The sequence below is a fragment of the Poecilia formosa genome, unplaced genomic scaffold (genome assembly GCF_000485575.1).
Source record: "Poecilia formosa unplaced genomic scaffold, Poecilia_formosa-5.1.2 Scaffold363, whole genome shotgun sequence".
In the NCBI taxonomy this organism is placed as follows: domain Eukaryota; kingdom Metazoa; phylum Chordata; class Actinopteri; order Cyprinodontiformes; family Poeciliidae; genus Poecilia; species Poecilia formosa.
Genome location: NW_006800302.1, coordinates 414,596 through 435,869, shown reverse-complemented (window position 1 = coordinate 435,869; position 21,274 = coordinate 414,596). Strand labels below are relative to the sequence as shown.

General features: G+C 38.9%; 1 protein-coding gene across 2 annotated transcripts in view; it reads right to left on the bottom strand.

Annotated features, from left to right (window-relative positions):
* Positions 1 to 3,115: 3,115 nt before the first annotated feature.
* cgnl1 (cingulin-like 1) overlaps positions 3,116 to 21,274 on the bottom strand; it is a 34,254-nt gene continuing 16,095 nt past the window's right edge. For both annotated transcript variants that reach the window (XM_016662202.1, XM_016662203.1), the window contains exons 9-14: positions 9,886 to 10,092; positions 9,689 to 9,793; positions 8,904 to 9,056; positions 7,696 to 7,866; positions 4,798 to 4,959; positions 3,116 to 3,864 (exon numbers count right to left, since the gene is read on the bottom strand). In XM_016662202.1, coding sequence (XP_016517688.1) covers positions 3,580 to 3,864; positions 4,798 to 4,959; positions 7,696 to 7,866; positions 8,904 to 9,056; positions 9,689 to 9,793; positions 9,886 to 10,092 — 1,083 coding nt within the window. In that variant the 3' untranslated portion in view covers positions 3,116 to 3,579. The remainder of the gene's footprint in view (positions 3,865 to 4,797; positions 4,960 to 7,695; positions 7,867 to 8,903; positions 9,057 to 9,688; positions 9,794 to 9,885; positions 10,093 to 21,274) is intronic.

The following is a 21,274-nucleotide window of genomic DNA, read 5'->3' as shown; positions in this document are numbered from 1 at the left end:
CCTCGACTGCATTCCAACACTCGTGTCGACTATTGTGACAGCTCTCAGAGAAACAAGAGTGGCTTCCTTTTACAAAATGCAGAACACAGATGCTAATGCAACACATATTAAAAAAAAGACTCAAAGTTAAATATTTTTATGGCCTTTATAGTCGAGCTTTACTGAGTTTGCTCTTTAAGTCATAAAAACAGAGCAGAAAAGGTTCATTCTGGTGTCTGATGAAGTTTAGATTTCAAAATAATTTTACACAAATTGCAGGTTCATTGAAGAATACTTTTAATCAGTGTTATTAATCCTGTTATAATATAAAAAAGTAGCCAGGAGTTTCAGTGGTTTGTTTGGAGGCTGAATCACACCCAGACTAACGACAACAAGTTAAAAACCTGATGCAAGATATCGGCCCATCTACCTGTGGATTCTCTCAAAGCACCTTTAAAAACACAAAACGAATAAAGAGCGTATTCAGATTTATAATGTGGCAAATTAAATGTAATTTAAGTTTGAATCAATATGAAAAAATAGTTGATTTTTACAAGTTTTTACCTTTCAGATAGAGTAATACCAGAATCTTTGACTGCATGAAACCAGGAAATCCTGCTATAAATAAAAACGCTTTCTGCTTGGGATTGTTGTTAATCCAGACTATAGATAGTGAGTAGTTTATTAATCTAAACAACACGGTTCTTTAAAATGCATCTGGCTACACTTGTTATTTAACAATATTAACGTTACAGACCCAAAACGTGTAAATGGCATCTGAAAAGTTACATAAAACATATCGTGGCACAAAGAGCGTGGACTTATGGTACTTACATAACCAGGCAATATTTAATACAAAACAAACAGTTATTTGTTATATTTATTATGTGTACAAAGGAACTGAAGTCACAATAAATTTGCAACATGTAATGCAGCTGCAGTGGAAACTAATTACCCAGAAACTTTAAACAAACATTTGCTAATTTATTGCGAGGGAACGTAAAACGTTTGCATGATAACGCAAAAGAAAGTTTTTCCCATGTCCCCTAGGGGGCTCCATACCAAGTAATCCTGTAAAAAAATAACAACAGAAATTGATTAAAATTTAGAGTTTGCTTTATCTGTAAGGTTAACTTTAAGTATTTCAGCTGCAAAAAACTTTAAAATCCAACTTTAGAAATTTGTCATCTTAACTTGTTAGAAAATAAAAAAGTTTTTTCAATTTAACATTATGACAACTTTTAATTTGAATATTTTCTCAGCATGTTATTTGGAGGAATATTACATGGAAAGACATACATTTAAAATAATTGTGATTTTGCCCAGAAAAGAAACAAAAAGCTTAAGTTGGTAAATATGTGAAATTCGCTGCAAAAGCAGATACTTATTTTTTATTTTTGTTTTCCCTTTTTACAGAAAAATAGTATGGCTGCAAAAATGATGAATAATAATAATTATTCTCTTATCTCTCAAAAGCTCCTCGTTCATTTTTATGCAATAGATTCACATAAAAAAGAACAACTGAGGTTTTTTAAATCAAATGAAGGGTTTTAGATTGCCAACCAATCATTTTGTTTCTGAACTGATTTATTTTAAACCAAATTGTTATTTCTACTCTGCTGAGAACAAATCCTAAAAAATGATAATAATAATAAAAATAAAGTAAATCCACCAAATATTTTTTCAAGATTCATTGTTAAGGAAAAAAATTCTTTAAAAAAAATAAAAAAAAATTCTGTATTGATTCAAAGTTTAAATAACAATTTGTCAGATTATAAATCAAGATATGCTCTTTAATCAGATAAATAGACAATAAATCCAAAACAAAATGGGAATGATGGATTCCATTGTGAAGTGTCTGTGTTTAAAAGCAACATTACATTTTCATGTCATCTCATTCGAATGCATAAAAATCACTGAGTGTAATGGCATAAAAATAGCACAGCAGTGAGGTTAAAATATACCAGAGGAGGCCTCAGCTATTAATCTAGTAACACCCATCAGTTTTAAGTCGACCAGTCCAGAAAGGTGAGAGAGCCTGACTGCTCAGTGGCAGCAGGGGGAGTGAGAAGTGATCAATACGGCGGTGATGGCTGTTTCTGTGGAGAATCGGTGATATTTTATGCCAATTAGCGGGTGACAGTGGGCTGCTCTGATGAACGATGGGCCCCATAACTGGTGCAGCCAGCGCGGTGCTGGAGGGAGCTGAATCAGCAGACTGGAACATGCAGTGAAACTAATCTGCTTTGTGAGAGACGGCAGGAGAGGAGAGAGGAGATTACTCTCATTTAGACAGGAGAGGAGCACCTGGTGCCAGGAGAGACGCAGGTGTTCGTCCTGCTGCCTGCGCTGCAGCCCCCCTCCAGACATTAGAGCACACACACACACACACACACACCAGCAGCACTCAGGCTGCACAAAGCTCGGGCGTTGCCTTGACTACAGACCTCAGCCTCATGCTGAACCAGTGGCACTTTGTCACAATGCCACTCTCTTCTCTGTGCCAGGACCTTTCCTCGTCAGGGAGAGCAACGTTTTAAGACTCCGCTCCGCCACTTTCCTCTGTTTTTTATTTATGACTCTGTCACAACTTTTGAATTCACACCGAGAGGAGTATGTGACGACGCTAAATCTCTGAACTTCAGTTATTTACGGCGAGAAACCCCAAATAAAACGTCCACGTTTTTATAAAAACACTGTTTCTTACAGCTGCAGTAACTTTTATAAAAACATTTCTTTACATATTAGCTGAAACTGTCGGCATGTCATGACAGTAACAAAATCAAGCTGCTCTTTCTTCTCCCAGTGCCAACTAGAAACAGCCAATCAGAGCCAGGAAGCGGGTCTTAGCGCTGTCAATCACCCTACAGGTGGCGCTGTTCGTCTCCCCTCCAGCTTCCTGCCTCTGCTCTGTGCTACGCTGCAGCTGGCATAGTCGCTGGTGGTTTTCCTGTTGTTCCTCCACCGTTAGCACATTTAGCAGTGAGTACATGAGGCTAATTGGCAGCGCCAAGACCCTCCTCCTGGCTCTGATTGGTTGTTTCTGATGGTGCATTTCTTCAGACAGCGATAGTAGCTCAGGGAGGAGGTGATGGACATCGACCTTTTTACAGATTATCTGTCTCAAACTTTACAGTGACAGTTTTAACTAAAATGTACATACGGCAGCTTTAATAAAAGCAACATAATAAAAATCTCCAGGTACAAATTCCTCTAAGGAGACATGCTGAAAGCGTGTTCACTTCGTCTAAACCAAACTCTGCAGCGCCTCCGTCAGCAGCTTCATCATAAAGGAAGGAGCAGCGGAGAGCTTCTCAACAACCTGCTTGTTCTCAGACTGATGTTTCTCGGTGCCATTTCCAACTGAACTCTGCAACCTGAAAACCTGAGAAGTTTGGCAGCTTTAGTATTCTGGCTCAGGCGCCGCAGTAAGAAGGGCCTTTTTGTGACGGATGCATGAAAACCGGAGCTGGCTGGCCGGACTCCAACATGACCGATTATAAAAGATCAACTTACAGAGCGAAAAACCTGCAGAACCTCAAGCAGAAACTATGAACGGTGGGTTGTGGACATGGAGACGCAGACAGGTGAGAGACAGACTCACTGAGGACATATTGGGGACACGTGAAGTTTTCTTAGTGGCTGAAATAATGATGTTAGAAGTGGAGGACAAAGCAACAGGAGATCATTTACAGACAGAGATGGAACAGCGACACGTCTCAGTGAAGACGGACAACGTCTCCCTGAGACAGGTGAGCACTGATAATGAGTGTGTGTGTGTGTGTGTGTGTGTACCTGCTCCCTCCCTCGGTCTATCCTGTCCATCAGCTGGTCTCCACTTTGACGCTCCTCCTCCAGGTCCAGCTCCAGCTGAGCAATCCTGTTCTGCAAATGAGAGACGATGCATCTGCGCTGTGAGTTTGTGACGTTCTCGCTGAAAACCTTCGTCAGTCACAGCGGTTGATCTCAGAGATTGCAAAGAAATAACACGGCGTAAAGTTCACAGGTAAAAATTAAATGATGTAGAGCAGGAGTCTGCAACCTGTGGATCCAGAGCCACAGCGGATAAAAACCCGACAAACGCACTAAATAATGTTTTTAAAAGCATATAAACACAGGCCACTGCTCTGAACCCCATTGGTTTCTCCACCTAATATTGATTTCTCAACTCTTTCTGAATTAAAACATTAGCATCGTTGTTTCTAAATGAATATAAACTTATTTTCTTTGCATTATTTAAGATCTGAAAGCACTGCATCTTTTTCATTATTTTCTTCAAATAAATGCTAAATTTTTGCTTGTAATTTCAGAGATGCTGTCAGTAGTTCTTAGAATAAAAGAACAATGTTCATTTTACTCAAACGTTTACCTATAGAGAGTAAAATCAGAGAAACTGATCATTTTAAATGGTTTCTTAATTTTTTGCAGCACTGCATGTAACATATAGATTATTTTTAGATTAACATATTTGCATGTGCAGTCGATTTTTCTCAACTTTATCTGTAATGACTATATTTACATTATTAATATTTAACACCTCAGATGGAGCAGCTTGCCAATAAATTAGTAATTTAACTTGGGGATAAATAAAATATATTCTATTCTATTGTAATAAATGCATGTTTTAGAAGTTATTCCAGTTTTTTCAAGGAATATTTACATTGAACTACAACAAGATGACTCTAAAAGTAGGTGATATCCATTTTTTTTTGTTGCCTTTTTTTAGTCATTTTCTTTTTTTAGGTTCTAAATGAATGTTGTTTAGCTGGACTGAGGGTAAAACCGTCTCTTTGGGTAGTAAAGGTTGCAGATCATTACCTCCATCAGCTTCATCTGTCTGGACTTGTCATCCTTGGTCTGCTTGTTTTTCTCAGCCTCCATCTCCAGATCATGAACCTTTCTCTCCAGCGTCTGCTCCTTGAGAACAGCTTCGTCTCTTTCCGTCTTACAACGTCGCAGCTCGTCCTCCCGCAGAGACAACTGTAAACAGAAATAAGGATTGTTCCAGATGTCCAATCGGACCACAGCTACAGAACAGTGACTTCATCTTAACGTTCATTAGCAGCAGCTAGTGATTTACACGAAACGCCCAGACAGCGTTCACTAGCTAATTCAAATGTAGCAGAATTACCTGTTCGTTTAAAAGATAAAATTTAAAAAAGATTCAGTGAGATTATCTGTGCAAAGATCACAGGTGGAGTTCCTCAGGGTTGCTTCAACACTCCCTCAGATTATTAAAGATTTCATGCATTATGACACAGTGATGACTCGCAACTTTATACTGTTGTGTCACCAACTGACCATCACTTCTGGAAAATACTCAGAAAATCTCAGAGTGAAAGAATAACTCCTATTTCTGTCTCTGAAGTTGTTATTTTTGGTCAGTGGGTGTAATTATGGCCACATCCTTAAAAATCCACAAAGTTTATTAATAAATCTGGTAACACTTTATTTGAAGGAGGGTGAATAAGACTGACATAAACATGACATAAAACCTGTCATGAACATGAATAAGCCTTCATGAATATTTATGACTGTTGTCATAAAGCGTCATTCGGTAAATTATGACACTTTTAATACAAAGTTGACATTATTCAAAATGTCATAACAAAGACATTTTGAATAATGTCAACTTTGTATTAAAAGTGTCATAATTTACCGAATGACACTTTATGACAACAGTCATAAATATTCATGAAGACTTATTCATGTTCATGACAGGTGTTATGTCATGTTTATGACAGTGTCATGTCAGTCTTATTCACCCCCCTTCAAATAAAGTGTTACCATAAATCTTCCTCCTGTGAGCTTAAATACATTTACTGGATTTCTGCAACAAAACAAAATGAAAATAAGAGGCAGCTCATCCAACATGCTGCCGCCAAAGCTCTGACCAACACCAGGATTATTGTCTTTAACCTCCGAGTCCTAAGTTTCAAATCTCTGCCTGGATATTTTTTGCTCATTTTAATTGTTTGCAGTTCTTTAAATGTCCTGTGAGTAAATATATAGTTGCACATTTATCCATAACAACTGGAACTTTCAATATCTAGCAAGTTATTTTAGCAATTTACCGTCTATTAAAAGAGTCTTATCAGATTAATTTCACTCCCCGTTAGGCGGGGTTAAATTACCGTAATAACCCGATATTGGCTGGAAAGCGCAACGTCTCTCCTTTCAGAAACCGTTGGGATTTTTCAGACAGTTGCTACAATAAACAATCATTTAAACTTCAGTGGAATAATTTCAAGGCTCCCCTGTGTGACCATTAAATCCATAAGACCTAATTATCATTTTCCTTCAGCAGTAAAAAGCCCCAACCCCACTGCTTGCTGCCCAAGAGAAATTCATCATTTACCCCAACATTTTTACAGGTTATTATACGTTTTGTTCCATGCACATATCAAGATAACTCCAAAAATGATGAGTTTTTACTCTTAAATCTCCATTCATCGTCCTAAACCTGCAGTGTTTCTGACAGTTTTAGTGATGACCTGCCTGGTAAATGTAGGAGTAAACTAGACGAACATCTGAAATCAGCTCATCCAGACTGGACCAGTCATCGGCTCCTCAGCAGTGGAGGAGGATGTGAACGAGCCAGCACAGCAATCTGCTCGGACAGACATCCTCCTCTTCCTGAACGCCAGCTGAACAAAGATTCATCAGCAGGGATGCAGGCAGGAAGAACATGCACACTGACCCATTTGCTCTTTGCACTCTATGCAGATGAAACCTCATCTGAGAAAAATCTGGAGCAGTCAGAAAGGGAGTGGTGGCGGTCTGCTTTTACAGCAGAATGTGCAACTGGAAGAAGAAAACACTGAGGAAATCTGCAAAGCCAGAACATTTTGTGTTCAATGAAGCCTTTAAAGCCTGAAATGACTGCAGGACCTGCAAAACCTCCGTCTTTAAACGACATCCAGCTGAGCTTTTATTGTTTTGTTTACAAAGTTAGTCATAGAACATGTAAATAATGTTTTTCTCCGTCCCATAAAGCTCTTTAAAAGCCCCATCAAATGCATGTTTACAAATGGGAAAAACTGCAGCAGGAAATATAAAACCTTTAAGTAAGACTTAAAATAAAGCTGTATGTTTTTCAAGTGGTTATATAACACAGAAGTTATGACTTGTTTTGCATTTGAAACATTAATTTTACACACAGTTCTGGCTTCACTTTGCAGTGTGGCATAAAACCATAAAAACTGTCAACCGCTCGGCCCTCGGTAAATGTTTGGTGTATGAATAAAGCCGTACTTCATGTTAAACATAAACAATAACGTTCATCTAATCCGGTTTCCAACAAAAAAAAAAAAAAAAACATTCTCCACATTCCATAATGCTGACTAGAAAAGAGTTTCTGACCGTTAATAACGCGTAGGTCATGTGTTAACTTTTATGTTTTTCACCTTTATCTAACAATCAGTGGGATATAAAAGAGAGAACAATGTCTTTCTTTTAGCTGAAAAAGTCGAGTCAAGCATTCATAAAGAACAGCCTGTGCTCCAGCCGTTCACTTTAAGACCATGTTTGAGGCTGCAGAGGGCAGGGGGAGGCAGAAATACCTAGAAGGTGACATCACTGCCTTAACAGAGGCCGTGATGTTGAAGGAGGAGAGATTGCGAAGCTGCTCTGCATGAGCTGGTCTGACTAATGATGACCTACATCTGACCATCATCTTATCGTAAAAGCAGGGATCGCACCGTCCTTCAGCTTTACCTCCTCTTGCAGGTTTCTGGTGGTCAGCACCAGCTTCTCCAGCTCCTGTCCTTTCTCCTTCAGGTGCCGCTGCAGCTCTGCCAGCTCCCGCCGGTTCTTCTCCTTATAAATATCGATCTGCTCCTGCAGCTCTCGAGTGGACGACTGAGACGCCTCGACGATATCGCTCATCTGCAGGCCCGGGGATGCAGGAGGAAGCAGCAGCAGAAAGTGTGGAGAAATTAAATATGTGTGGAGAAATTACAACGCTCTGCAAAACTGTTCATGCCTTTTGATTAGTTTTTCCATTTTGTGACATTGCAACCAAACTGCAACTAACAATTCATTGATTAGTCTGGCGCCTTTTGCAGATTTTTCAATCAACCATTTAAAATATGCAAATGAACCAACAATTCAATTCCTTAAACAAGAAAATAAACATTTTACTGCCTAAAATGAATTTCTTTAGTGAATTTGGACCAAGTGAAGCTAAAGCTATGCTACTTTAAAAGTTTTGGGTGAAACATATTTACAGACAAATGTGTTTTTATCTTCGATGCAAAACTTAAATGCAACGTTTTGTCTTAACATTTGCTCTGATAGTGTTGTTCTTTCAGTAAGTGGTTTTTATTGAGTCTGCACACTCCTGTTAATAATTAATCAATTACTTAATTAGATGACGATTATTTCAACAATCGATTATTCCAATTAATATTTTGAGACCTAAACCAAACCAAATAGATGCTCAAAGCAGACGGAGACAAACACCAGAAAGGTGGTCTGACGATGTATTGAACACAACAATTTTATACGTTTTTATTCACCAAAAATTTGAAACAGAATTTTTTTCTCCCTTCCACTTCACTATTTTGTGTGAATCTATCAAATAAAATTATTGTAAGTGTGATGCTTACTTAAAAAACATGCTATTTTGAATATGGAAGTATCAAAGGGTATCAAATTTTTGGTTAAAAATAAAAACAAAACTGTGTTTTGTTGGAATAGTTTAAATATTTTCCATTATCTTAGTTTCTCCTCCCATTAAGACCTAAAGTACCTCGTATACTTACCGTTTCTCCATCTTTTGAACAAAAATCCAATTAACTAACGTGGATCTTAATTTCATTTGACTAAAAGTTTAACGACGGCTAACCTGAGGTTGACCATGTGAGATAAGCTCCTTCTCATGCTTACATGTCTGCTCTCATTAAAGCATGAAGTGCCCTCACCTCCCTCTGCAGTTTTTCCACTGTCCGGTCCAGCACACGTCTCTCGTCTTCAATGTTGTTCTTCATGTTTTTAAATTGCTCCTTCTGAGACTTTTCCTCCTGTAGCCGGTCCTCCAGGTCCTTGTTCTCAAGGTCTAGTTTGGCCAGGTTCTTCTACAAGTAAAAGAAGTAAAAGGAAAAGTGATGAACTGAACATTTATCTACCTAAAACCTCAAGCTGTGTCACCAGTCTTAGGGTGTTTTCACACCTGATAATTCAGTTGACTCCGTTTGATTGGGGACCAAAACAGCAACACTTGTAACATTTTCATCTGGTTTGGTTCTCTTTCACACTGCATTGTGTCAAATGATCCAAACTCTTTAAATAACCTGTTCCCCTCCTCGCCTGTGGTGGCGCTGCACCAAGATCCACAGAAGGAAATGACACAAAAACCTCAGAAGAGGACATGAGTGCCACTTCCTTCTTCACAAAAGACAAAAATGGAGTGGCCTCAGATTTTAGTGTAGGATGTCTCTTTTGTCTTTGGTAAAAGTCTACAATCCATTTCTCCCTCCAGCGCTACCCTCTTGTGTTTGCTTAGGTTGTATTTACCCAGAATGCCCTGTTTTTGTAGTGGCCTCTGATTTGCTTGCCTCCGCAAGTGCATTCAAACTGGGCCAGAGATCACTTTAATTGAATCGAGACGTCCGTTTTTAGGCGGACCAGAGTTCATAGGAGGACTCTCCAAACGAACCAGAGTTTGATTGAAGTGGACCAAGCAGGACTGGTGTGAATGCCTTCTTACCTGCACATCTTCCAGTCGGATGTTCAACATTCGGTTGGCACGAGACATCTCCTCCTCCTGCTCCCTGATCTCAGCCAGAGACTCTTCCAACTGCCTTTTCTCTCTCTGTTTTTTCACATTGCACCGTTAAAACATTTATATTAGTTACTGAATAGGTAGATCAGAAACCAGATTCGACTTGTATTGAGTCTTCGCACCTCCAGGCGGCCAGCTTTGTCTCCCAGTCTGCTCTCCAGCAGCTTGGCCTCGTCGATGATCCTGTTGAGTTTAGCCACCTCATTTTCCAGCTCGTTCGTCCGCCTGCGCAGTCGCTCGATCTCCTGGTTCAGTCGCCCGGCCTGGCCCTCCGCTTGTCCTTTGGCTGCCTCCACCTCGGCCTTCTCTCGGATCGCTGCTGCGCTGTTCTGCAGAAGGCGAAGAGGAAAGGCGCTTCAGTTCAAAGGAATCATGAGTGTGTGACTCTCAGACGGAAAGCAGAGCTACGATGCATGAAGAAGCAACTCAAATGCCTCGTAACAAAAGGTATTTGTCGAGCTCACTTTCTCTCCGCAGCTGGTGGGACACTGAAGGACAGAGCCTTCCTGTAAGTCTCTCACACTTCACAATAAGCCATGACTGAAGGCTGCAAAGTGAGGATTTATTGCTGCCTGATGACTGACAGCCACTAAAAGTCAGAAGAGGGTGACAATGTGGCAGCCAATAAACTCTAAGTACTTGTGATTAAAAGGTGCTAAACACAACTTGTGACAGGAAAGTAAGCAATGTACATTTAAAGATGGAAACATCTTGGGTAATAGTTGTATTTGGATGTTTAGGCAGCTGCGTCACTCATTTTATGCTTTCAATGATTCATCTAATCTGTTTTTTCTCCTCCAGGGTAAAAAGTCTGGACAATAAATCAATAACATATAGTGGGACAGACACATGATCAATATCAATAGATAACACGTCTGATAGAATATTCAACCTCTTGTTGAATCTCTCACAGCGAGCTAAGCCAGGTTGGTGGAATCAACTACTCACCCTTTGGTTACCTAGCAACTCACTCACTCTTTGGTTACCTAGCAACTCACTCACTCTTTGGTTACCTAGCAACAACTTGTTGAGTAGCTGCCGCAGCAGCAGTTTAATTTTTTCTCCACAGAGCTTCAAAGCTGCTTCAAAATAAACAGAGTGGAGTGAAAACTATGGGTAAAACAGGAAAGGTCACAGTATTTCAGACATTTAAAACAGTAAACTAATCAATAATTATCCATAGAAACAATTATTGATATTGACTGATATGAAATTAATATCCTGATTAGTTTTTCAGCTTTATTGTCAAGACTTAGGGTAAAATAAACATTTTAAAAACAAGAATTACCCAAAAAGTTGGAATTTACCACAGATTTTCTCCAAAAGTAAATTAAACTTTTACATACTAATATACACACTTTACCTGAACAGCACACAAAGTTTCGTGGTTGAGGTCTAGGCCATGGACAGCCATCATAGATTATGGATTACACTTAAATATATGGGTAGAAGACAACAAACTTACATCAACTATATCAATTATGTTAAGACCTTGTTGAAGGATTATTACTTGCTAATAGCAATCAGATGTTTAGATATTTTTATCTACATACTACATGACTACCGGTAATAATTTGAATTTGAATGCTTAAGTTGTTGTAGATCGTATCCATTGTGGATTCACCAGTAACACACGACCTCAAATATGTAAAAATACGGCCACTAAAGGATAAAAGGCAACTGTACGTATTTATGGAAAATGCAGTAGCTAAAGTTAAAAAAAGAAAGATCAGAGAAGTGAAACAAAGAGATGACTCCCTTATCGACGTCACCGAGGTACAAGCTTTCAAATGTTTGTTTTCTGTGGCGAGGAATGTCAGATAACTGGTTTGACAGCTCCCTGTCATTTCAGCGTGGTTAGTACACACCTGCATAACTAAAACTACAGATAAAAACAGTAAAAATCTATTGCTATCGTTTCACACCTTCAACATTAGCTTCTACAGAGTAAAGTGTTTTAGCGCTTGAGGCCTTCTTTGTGTACAGGGAGGCCCCTCTTTGTTGTGCTGCTCATGCAGATCGTCACTGAACGTGTGTGTGACCGAACACACACACACACACACACACACACACACACACACACACACACGCCTTCTGCTGTCAGCTGTTCTTAAACAGGTGACACAACTTTATATTAGCAAAAAGACTAACAACATTGCTAGAAAATAGTGAATCACACAAAAGTCTTCCAGCTAAATTATATTTAATGTGTTTTATCTAAAATGTCTTTGTGCAACTTGCACTTTATGAAACTTTATATCCAAAATCTGAGCTAATCTGATAAAGTTACAGCTGCTGTGACACCATCTTATCGTGACAGCTTTCCTTTATTTCCTTATCTGTGACAGGTGTTAAAAAAAAAAAGAAGCAATGGCCAGTTCATCTTGTTTTTGTTCTGCAGGAGCAGGGAAACATTCTAGAGGAAGAAAAGTTGGCGGACGCCTCCCTGCTTCAGTGCGACCAGGCCAGTCAGACCAGTTCCAGCAGTGGCTCCAGAGCCGCCCTCATCGCTGCTTCTTTGATTTAAAGAGGTGACAACATCCCCGGCCCAACATGTATCAGTTTCATGTCTTTGGATCATCAAATAAGAATTTACGTTAGGCAGAAACAAAATGAGGCCTTCGTATGACATACATATAGTTTCTGTCATTTTTATGTTCCAACAACTTCCTTCAAGGTTACCATTACAAAAAGCATTTGCTCCTTTCAGACTTATGTTTTTGTTTCTTTGTCAAACTTAAATATTTTAGATGATCAAACTAATCTTAATATCAGACAAAGATAAACTGAGAAAAATACAAAATGAAGTTTTAAATTTTTTAAGGCAAATCAAGCCTGACTCATTGTGAAAGTAGGACTGGACACTAAATCTATAAAAACATATATATCGCAATAGACATGATCAATATCAATAGATAATATGTCTGATTGAATTTTCAATAATTTAACCAAACTTTGATCCAGAACCGCTCAGCATTCTGGGAGATATAGGCAGAGGAAAGGCTTTAGCTGCCCGGCCAGCTAAGCAAGATGAGTAGAATCAACTAATTCAATCACTCTTTTGTTACCTAGCAACTCACTGACTTTTTGGTTGCCTAGCAACAACCTGTTGAGTGACTGGCACTGCAGCAGTTTAAGGTTTCACCACTGTGCCTCAAAGCTGCTTATAAATAAAAACAAGTCCGTGGAGTTGAACAGCTCAAGAGGAAATTGTGGTTAAAAGAGGAAAGATCATGTTACCAATTTGGGATTATTTCAGATGTTTAAAAAACAAAAAACGAAATACTTATCAGTATCAACTACTGATGTGAAACCATTATGCAGTGATACATTTTTCAGTCGTATTATCATACTGCGCAAGTAAAGTTTGAATCACTTAAAAACAGAACCTGTCTGACAACATGAAGGGATCTCAAAAAGAAACACATAATGTCCTGACTTAAAGAAATTCAGGGGCAGATGAAAACCAAAGCTTTTGTTACCTGCAATGGGCAACAAAGTCCTTGATAATAATTTGGAATTTCAGCGAACTGCAATCAGAATTATTATCCAGAAATGGAGAAAACATAAATCAGTGGAGAGCAGTGAGATTATCATCACAAAACTGAAAGTCGTCTAAAGCCACGCAGGCCTCACTTCAGTAAAGAATTTCCAGATAGAAGAAAACTGACAACTCATATATTCACAAAGGTTATCTTTGCCAGATATTATGATTAACATGTAAATAAAAACTGCAGAAATCTTTAATAGAGTACGTATTTGTTCACAGCAGTGACTTTAGGAAATATCTGCACCAAGCTGCCGTTTTGTCCCCTTCAAATCTCTTTGGCTCGTTTCAGAATTATGCTGATTGCCATAATTGAGGTGAAGCTAAAAATAAACAAAGGGGGTAAGAGAGTATGAGGAGATTAACACAGTGTTCATTGAAATAACAAAAGCACTGAACAACAACAGACAGGGCACCAGAGCAAACCCAGTACTTTCTTTCTGCCTGTCCCACTTCCCACATTAGCCTGCATGTGTTTAAACTATGAACAAGGACGGTGCTGCTGCTCTGTGACAGGAAGCAGGATGGAGATGAAATAACATTAACCTCCTTTGTTTTCAGACTCTCCCTGGCAATGTTATTTTTAATTTGAGTCAGTGCAGCAGGCCTGTAAGATAATCAGGTTTATTTCTAACTAAAACGTAACTACTTGAATGAAAAGATCCACTTTCTATCCAAGAAAACACTTTACATTTTTTACTTATCTTTCAAATAACAATACTAAAGCTTAGTCAAAGTAACTAGAAGATGAGAAATTAACATTCAGCTAAACATGACTTAGTATTACAGATTGATTCCTTTATAATTATGCGTCACAGTCACTGTGAACATGAGTTGATGCTGATCTATTTTCTCCATTTTCTACCCTAAACTCTGAGTTTGACTTGGGTCTCTGTGTGTACTCAAACTGTTTATTCAAAGTTGCACATTAACTAACTTTGTGCAGTCTTTGAAGCGCAGAGCAAACGTCGAGGTGAAGTGCATGTTCCAGGTCGTGTGCTGCGCTCACATCGCCACCCTTTCTTCTGGACTGACCGGCCTCTTTTCTTTTCAAAAAGCAAAGGATTGAGTTTCAAAATCACAATGGAAACTGATTTGCAGATAAACTGACCCTGATGTATAAATAACATCTACAAACCAGGCCAACAGAATCAGTTTATAGTTCAGTGAAGCTGCAGAGCAATAAATTAGGGCTGTGCACCGTTAGAAAAGAAAAGGTAATATTATTGTTTCATATTAATATAACTTCCAACATAACCCACAATGTTTTCACCATTTCCCCTGAGCCTTCTGATCTTAGGCTTCCTGATCTTACTCCAAATACCTCACTGTCATGGCGCTCAGACGGAAATATTTAATAAAAATGTTATACATAATCCACTTTTTTTAAACATGTTTAAAATTGCTTACTAGTGTGAATTAGATTTTGATACACAAACAAGAAAAAGTCGAGAATAAACACCCACTAAAGGTAGTTTAATAGATAAATATTACTGTTTCTGCCATTTTGGAAAGGTATTAAGAAACTTATATGGGAAAAGTGTAGCACTATTTTAGCCAGCTGACTGGCAGGTTTCAGCAATAAATGGGGGACGGACAAAACTGTACTACTCTATGCCCTAAACAACCAAAAAAGAAAAAAGTCAGTTCAGTCTTGCATATTATTAAAAACACTAACTATTTAGGGATAGAATATAAGCGTGTCACCATGAAAAGTAATCCAGTTAATTGCATGATAAATGAAAACGAGCTCAATAGTTTCCATTTGGATGATTGTTTTTCTCTTTCTACCAAACACTGGACAACAAAGGGCTTTAGTATTGGTCTCAATTAGCCCCTTTTGTGGAGGACAATTTTGTTTACAGACTTCAGTATCCATTTTATTTGTTGTTTTGTTTGTTTATTTTTGATTTCTGAAATATCTTTCAGTGCCAGTGTTAAATGTTGATTAGAAATTAACGCCCATTAGTCTCAGAGGACAGACTTGCATCATTATACCATTTCCAAATTTTTAGTGGCTCTGAATCTGCGAATTTTTAAAAACCTCGACAAAAAGAAAAAATGCTTTTGCTTGGAGCCTGTGCCCGTTTCTTAAATCAGCTGTTTGAATTTACCCACAACTTTCAAAGTAAAGAGGCTTCAATAACCCTTTTGAAATGTGAAAAAGAGCCCAACTGATTTCCTCAGCTACATACGTATATTAAAGACACAGTACCTCTGAACACGATGAACCGTAAAGCAAAAGGTTAGAATGTCTCAGACTGAAAGGAAGGATTGAAGAAGAACTGGAAGTTTTGGCATCTCTTTGGTCAAGGGAGAAGGTAAATCGTGTCTCGTCTCAGGAAAACAGAAACAGCTGCCAGCTTTTTAGAAGGATCTCTGTGCAAAGCCATACTGCACATTTACTGAAGCATTACAGTAACCATGGTAACCTGCGACCGTACAGAACCACTGCGAGATCATTTACCCCGACATGGCGACACCTGAGGCTACGACCAGAACTATTTTTATTAATTTTCATCTCAGAACAAACGAAGAGGGAAAACGTGAACAAGAACATCAAAGATCTTATTATTTCAGGTTGGATGATTTGTTTTCAGTATCAACTCCCGGTGACTTCATTTGCTGATGCACACAGAAACCATGAACAGTTAAAGAAGAAATGAATCATCCAACTCAAAAGCTGGCTCTTTGACTACAGTCACCAAAACTACAGGGCATTCATTGTTGTAAAAGATATTGCATCACTTCCAGGTCTCAGAGACGGTATTCAGACAAGAAGCACCGTCCTGTCTAACTTACGGAGACATGTTCCGGTTCGACGGCCAAGGGCCACAGAAGATAAATGAAAGACGACTCACAAGACAGAGAGGAAACACCCAAAACACACAACAGTTCAAGTACAAAGATTAACAACTCAAACACGGAGGCCTCTGTCTGCACACCAGCTAACAATCATGTTAAAGCAACTCATGTCAAGAGCAGCAACCTAGAAAGAGACAAAGAGGCAAAAAGGGAGAATTTAGCTAATTATGCAAATAAAATGAAACAAAAGAAAATGGACATTGCAATAGTTGTGAAGATAAATTTGAAAAGCTTTGATGAATGTGGAGCTACTGAATTTTAGTCAGTGTTTCCATTTGTTTAGTTACCCGTAGCAATGAATGGCAAGGTGTTTATGAGGTCACCACATGGAGAAGAAACAAACCAAAACAACACAGACTGTGAACTGGGACTTCGCAGTACATTTCTGAAATCTGAATTTAAACATTTCAGTGGAAGATCCACTCATCTCAGCATGCTGAAAGCTTGAAATGGCTCCAGCTGATGGCATCCAAACTTAGGCTGGGCGATAAAACGAAAACAATATATATAAATAATGCGATTGATATGTTATCAATATTAACAGAAAATATGTCTAATAGAAAGTTGATTAATTTCACCTGAAAAGAGAACTTGAGTCTTTAGCCGCTCAACTTCTAACTGCCAGCGAAGTAAGGTTGGTGGAATCAACCTTACTTGATTCCAAGTAAGGTGGAATCAAGTAAGGTTGATTCCACCTTTGGTTACCTAGCAACAACTCACTCACTCATTCTTTGGTTACCTAGCAACAGCCTGTTGAGTAACTTGAGCAGCAACAGTTTAAGGTTTTTCCACCATGCCTCAAAATAAAAAAGGACCAAGGTAGATTGAAAGGAGGAAGTGGAAGTGGAAGAGCAGCAGCTCCAGAGGAAATTCTGGACAAAAGAGGAAACGTCACATCACCAGTTTGGCAGCATTTTGAACATTTGAAACAAAAAACAAATCAATAATTATCCATATTGACTGATATGAAATGCACATCTATTGGTATGTTTTTTAGCCATTTCACCCAGCCATAATACCAAATTATTTTCTCAATAATTAGACTTCTTAGAGAGCATTAAACCTTCATCCCCAGATGGTCAAGAGAGTATTAAGCATTAAAAATGGTGTTTATTTTACATCCTTCATTCTAATACCTACACACTATATAAGACAGGGTCACCTTGGAAGCAAAACACCGTAATTCACAGACCTCATTTATAGATGGATCTGGACCTTGGAAAAAGTGCCTTTCTTTTGTCATGATCAGGTCTAAATATGGCAACATAAAATGCAAGATAAAAACCAGTGTTACAGCAATTTCAGCATTAATTTAACTAGAGAGTCCTTGATGTTAGACCTGATTCCTAGAATAGAGTGGAAACTTCGTCTAATCCACATAAAGTTGCCCAGCAGCATTTCTGAACCAAACACCTTGTGGCAACCCCCCCTGAGTATTTAGTTCCTGTTCCTGAGATGGTTCAAAGCTATCAGACTACAAAGTTGTCACTATGACTATTTGAAAACTCGGAGGAAGTCATATTTCACGTGGGATAAACTGTTAATTCCTTGCTGTCTGTGTGGAGATCACCATTTCCTCCCTGCCTAGCCGTCCTACGTTTCATTCCTCTTCTTTCCAGCCGTCTGGTAAATCGTCTCCCAGCGCTTTGCTGGGGAATACGGCACTATCATCAAATATACAGACTCACGCTGGAGTCTTTACCTCCACAACAAGCCTGAGGGGGAACTCTTCTCTGGGCTGTGTAAGTTTGATGATCAGACAGCGAGACTCGAGTTCACACGCTGGTAGAGATTAGTAGAGAGGCGGGCTGTGTTAGGAGCGAGGCCGGGAAATAAACAGTGTTCAGGTGAGCAGGAGACACTGTGGAGTTTTGAAATTAAAAAATACTGAGTTGGGGATTGAGGTTACAGATGAGGGCTTGATAACAAAGGTTTAGGTCAGCTGGCGAAACATAACAAGAGCTGGAAATGATGCGATAAGCACGAGACTCCATCTCTAAAGTTTGAAAGGGCTGGGACCTATTAAAGCCTCCATCACTGGGAATCTGGAGCGCTGCAGAGATGGGGACACGACTACTGCGCCCTGAGGAGGCCAAAATGAAAAGATATGAGCCTTTCCCGCAGTGGGAGTGGGTACAGTGTAACGGAGCTGGAGCTGAGTAGAGATGAAGGTCTACAGGGTGCACATTCTCCAATCTGACCCCCACATTCCTGAAAGAGAAACCTCATCTCCTCCAACCCAACATCATCCCTCTGCGTTTCTCACACGCCGGCACAAAGCAGCGAGCCCGCTTCCAAACGAGCAGATGGCTTTTGTTAACACCGATCGCCGTGTAATACTTGTGAAAATAAGCTAAGCCTAATCGGTACGTCCAAAATTTTTCAACCCAGATAAAATTCCACAGATTTCAGCCCATCAAAAACACAATGCAGCTTTCAAGTTAAGACACAAAACAGGCCCCCCAATTCCTTTCACGGGGTTTGGCCTCGCACCCCCTTTCCTCCAGCACACTGACCCACTTACTCAGCACGTCCCAACCCCCGCTGCTTTTATTGTGTGAAACAAACTCATCATTCATTATTGACCGAGGTCCACGATTGCCACCCACTTTTTTTTTTTTCGGGGCTCAGAAAGAAGAGGGGGCACGGCGCGCCCGGGGGAACTGCAGCTCATTAGATTGGTGATGGGTTGCCACCACAATTAGCATGCATACAGAGCAATTTAGTGCTCCACTTTCCAGCATTCCTACATGGCCACATAGATACGATGGCGTATCAGAGCCATAGTAGATGGGAAGAAAAAGAGCAAATTTCTGCCAAAAAAAATGCAGAAATTTTGAGATTAATCTCAGAAATTTTCAGAAAAAAAAGGTTCAGAATTTGAAAATTTGGAGAAGAACTAACAAATTCTAAGATTAATCTCAGATATTTTCTAAACAAAAATGTGGAAAGTTATGAGTTTGAAAAGTCAAAATTTAACGAGAAAAAAGCTCAGAATTTTTTTTTTAGAAAAAAAGTCTAAATTTTTGAGTTTCAAAAGCCAAAAATTTTTTGATCTGGATATTCCTTAGTTTCAAAAAGAAAGCAGCAGTAGTGAGACGTTCCTGAGCAGATTTCACTTGGAAAAAGTCTCGACTGCTTCTTGGCATTTTTTATTTTTTATTAAATTGTCTTCATGCTATTTTTTTTATATTTTTTTGTCCAACATTTTTGACTTTTGAAACTCTGACATTACTTTCTAGAAAATTTCTGAGATCAAGATCAAAATTTCTGTGTTTTTCCTAGTAAATTTTTGACTTTTCAGACTCAAATTTTCCAGGTCATTTTATTTTAGAAATTGTTCAAGATTAATCAGATATTAGCATGATTAATTAGTCCTTAACTGCACCTTTTTTTTTTTTTAAATATACAACGTCTCTAATACGCTGTCACACCTCAACCATCAGGGCCTTGAAAAAGGAAGATAATGCTTTGGATCTAGATGAGGTCAGGATCTACAATTTTTTATACCAAATTAAATTTCTGGTTATTTATTTACACTTTTCTTTAAATGAAATCGGAAATATTTTTCAAAAACTGGCTTTTATTTTTATCCCTTCTGTGAGTTGACCTGATCAAAGTTAAAATAACTAAAATCTTTAAAAACAAACAAAATGGCATTGATTATGGAAATCAAAGGAGTGCAGTGGAGAAAACAAATCCTGATTTTCCCAAAATTTGACTAATTGATCAAATTGATTTATCCCCCAGCCTTGGGAATAACAGTCATATTTCAACATTGGAACTAACGAGAACAACAAATGCGGCTTTAGAACAATCCCGCATTGAATCAGAGGGGAAAAACTTCAGTGAGTGACTCATTTACGCTCCAAAAATGAAACAATGACTTTATCTGGCCAGGTGTTTACAAAGCGGCGAGGCTAAACCCCCGATGACAAACTCCCTGGAGAAGCAGGTCCTCTGTTCAACAAAAGGACATTTCCTCATGGATCTTTTTTTGCAAAGCGCCGCTGAGGACCCCCTCCGGCCCGCAGGAAGCCCAGAACAACGACGACTTCCACTCTTTGAGGCAAACAGGACGCACATGAGCCACACGGAAAAAGTGATGCTCAAACTGTGCGACCAGTCTCTATATCGTCTCTTGTAAACACGATTACACGTCCAGTTTTGATTCAACTTTACCAGTGAAGCTACCACAAATATCGACCCTTCGCAGCTACGTCACTTAATCATTCGAGGCGCTGTTCTGTCAGATCAGCATACGTTGTCAGATAGTCATACGCTTAGCTCAGACATGTATACGCTGTCATTACCATATGATTTCATTTAATCAGCAACATAGAATCATGACGTAGATCATCATACACTTTGTTATTAACAGCTGTATGGCATCCTTGATTTAGCGGTTAAGTAGGTTAATGAGTTTTACACGGGCGTGTGTTGTAGTTGACTGCAGCTGCAGCCAGACCTGCTTTAAATACACTTTGAAACCACGACAACGCATGTATATCTATCTAGTTATCATATTATGTCATATTATAAACAATTTAATGACTTATTTTCGTCATAACTTGTTGCGTATGTTGAACTGACAACTCCACTGACAGTCAGACTTCTTAATGCGCGGGCATGGTACTCACTGCATGCATGCCATCCTGACAGCGTATGTCTATCTGACAGAACAACAGAGTTCTGGACAGCGTGACGTCACAGGCAAAGGGTCAATAAAAGTATCCCTACGCAGAAACCAATAGATTCATTTGCAATTTTTTTTTCTCTTCCTGTAAAAATGTTTATATGAAAAGTAACAGGCTCAGATAAGAACACGTTTTATCATTTTCCCATGCAAAACGATAAGCTACATTTAGATTGCAGATTGTCCTGCTTATGCAACTCTGAAAGAAACTGAAAGAAACAAAATTCCTAGCTGTAGATAAATATAGTTTTCAGTGCTGCCCATTCTGCATAATTCATGTCGGCCAAAGTGATTTAAATCGTTACAAAATGAAAAATCTAAGCTCTTTTGCATTCCTTTGCAAACCATCTGCAGAAAACCATCTGCTCATCACATTAAGACATCTACACTGCTAAGGTTGGAA